The sequence below is a fragment of the Protobothrops mucrosquamatus genome, unplaced genomic scaffold (assembly GCF_001527695.2).
Source record: "Protobothrops mucrosquamatus isolate PMUCROS unplaced genomic scaffold, P.Mucros_1.0 scaffold9379, whole genome shotgun sequence".
In the NCBI taxonomy this organism is placed as follows: domain Eukaryota; kingdom Metazoa; phylum Chordata; class Lepidosauria; order Squamata; family Viperidae; genus Protobothrops; species Protobothrops mucrosquamatus.
Genome location: NW_015395170.1, coordinates 9,339 through 10,703, shown reverse-complemented (window position 1 = coordinate 10,703; position 1,365 = coordinate 9,339). Strand labels below are relative to the sequence as shown.

Here is a 1,365-nt window from a genome sequence, read left to right as displayed (position 1 = left end):
TGATTCTCCAACAGGACCCAGCCTGCTCTTCATCACCTACGCCGAGGCCATCGCCAACATGCCGGCCTCCACCTTCTTTGCCATCATCTTCTTCCTGATGTTGATCACCCTCGGCCTGGACAGCACGGTGAGCAGGGGAGGGTCCCGTTGCCACCTCCCTAACTCACAGGCGTATAAGTGTGTGTGTGTGTATGTGTGTGTTTGGGGGGGGGGAGGACACAGAGTCAGCCTTGCAGGATCCCGCCACTCCTGAGCACCACGAATATTTATTAAAAAAAGTAGTTCCAGCCTTTTTGCAGAGTGGACGGCTTTGATGCATCCGTCGCCCATCGGGGTCAAAGCGGGCGAGGGTCTCGATTGCCCTGGGACCCTCTTTTCTGCAAAGGCTTCTTATTCAAGAGGTTGCAAACTGGGTTTGCAAACTCGGATTGTAACCCGGAAGGATGAGATGGGGTGTCGGAAGAGTGATCGCAGAAAGAGGGGGGGGGCTACCCAGGCAGGGGGCTTAAGGCTGCCACTCAGGTGGGTGAGGGGACCCGTGTCTTTGTCCAGGTGAGGGCACTGATTTTTAAGAAGGATCCTGGCATATCCTGGTTGTTTCTCACTCCATAGAGACGGGATAACGCACCGTTTCTCAACGTCGGCAACGTTAAGCCAGGTGGACTTCGATTCCCAGAATTCCCCTGGCTGGGGAATTCTGGGAATCAAAGTCCACCCGGCTTAACGTTGCCGACATTGAGAAACGCTCCCATAAATGGATTTAAGCCGCGCCAGGAGAGATTTTGAGCGAAAGCGAAGTCTCCTTCCCAGATGGGCTCAGGCGTTCGATCTCGGCGCAACGTTGACTTTTTCCACTTCTCCGCCCGAGCAGGGGGTGGGAGTAGATGACCTCAAAGGGCCCCTCTCCCCATCTCAGCCGTTTGAATTCCGGGAGATGCACAGCCAGGCTTCCCCCCCCCACCCCGAGAGTTTGCAGTCCTTCCGAACATAGAATATAACAGGGTCAGAAGAGACCTCCGAGGTCATCTAGTCCACCCCGACCCCCCTCGCTCAAGTAGGAGTATAACATTCTAGACAAATGGCTGTCCGGTTTCTTTTTGATGGTCAGGAGCTAACCCTGCCATTGGTCCTCATCCTTTCTTTCCTTGACCTCTCCCCGTGTTTCCCCCCCCCCGACACCCCAGTTTGCAGGCCTGGAGGGGGTCATTACCGCCGTGCTGGACGAATTCCCCCACGTCTGGGGCAAACGGCGGGAACTCTTCGTGTTCCTCTTCATTGTGACGTGTTTCATGGGCTCTTTGTCCACGCTGACTTTTGTAAGTAGCTGATCCGGCCACTGGGGGGGACGGAGGGGAGGGGAAGAGC

At 55.8% G+C, this 1,365-nt stretch overlaps 1 protein-coding gene across 1 annotated transcript in view; it reads left to right on the top strand.

The window, feature by feature from the left end:
* Positions 1-10: 10 nt before the first annotated feature.
* The window catches only part of LOC107300968 (sodium-dependent serotonin transporter-like), a gene marked incomplete at both ends in the record, with an annotated part of 4,542 nt that continues 3,187 nt past the window's right edge, over positions 11-1,365 (top strand). Inside the window, 2 exons of the mRNA XM_015830247.1 lie at positions 11-127; positions 1,185-1,316. Of these exons, the coding sequence (XP_015685733.1) occupies positions 11-127; positions 1,185-1,316 (249 nt within the window). The remainder of the gene's footprint in view (positions 128-1,184; positions 1,317-1,365) is intronic.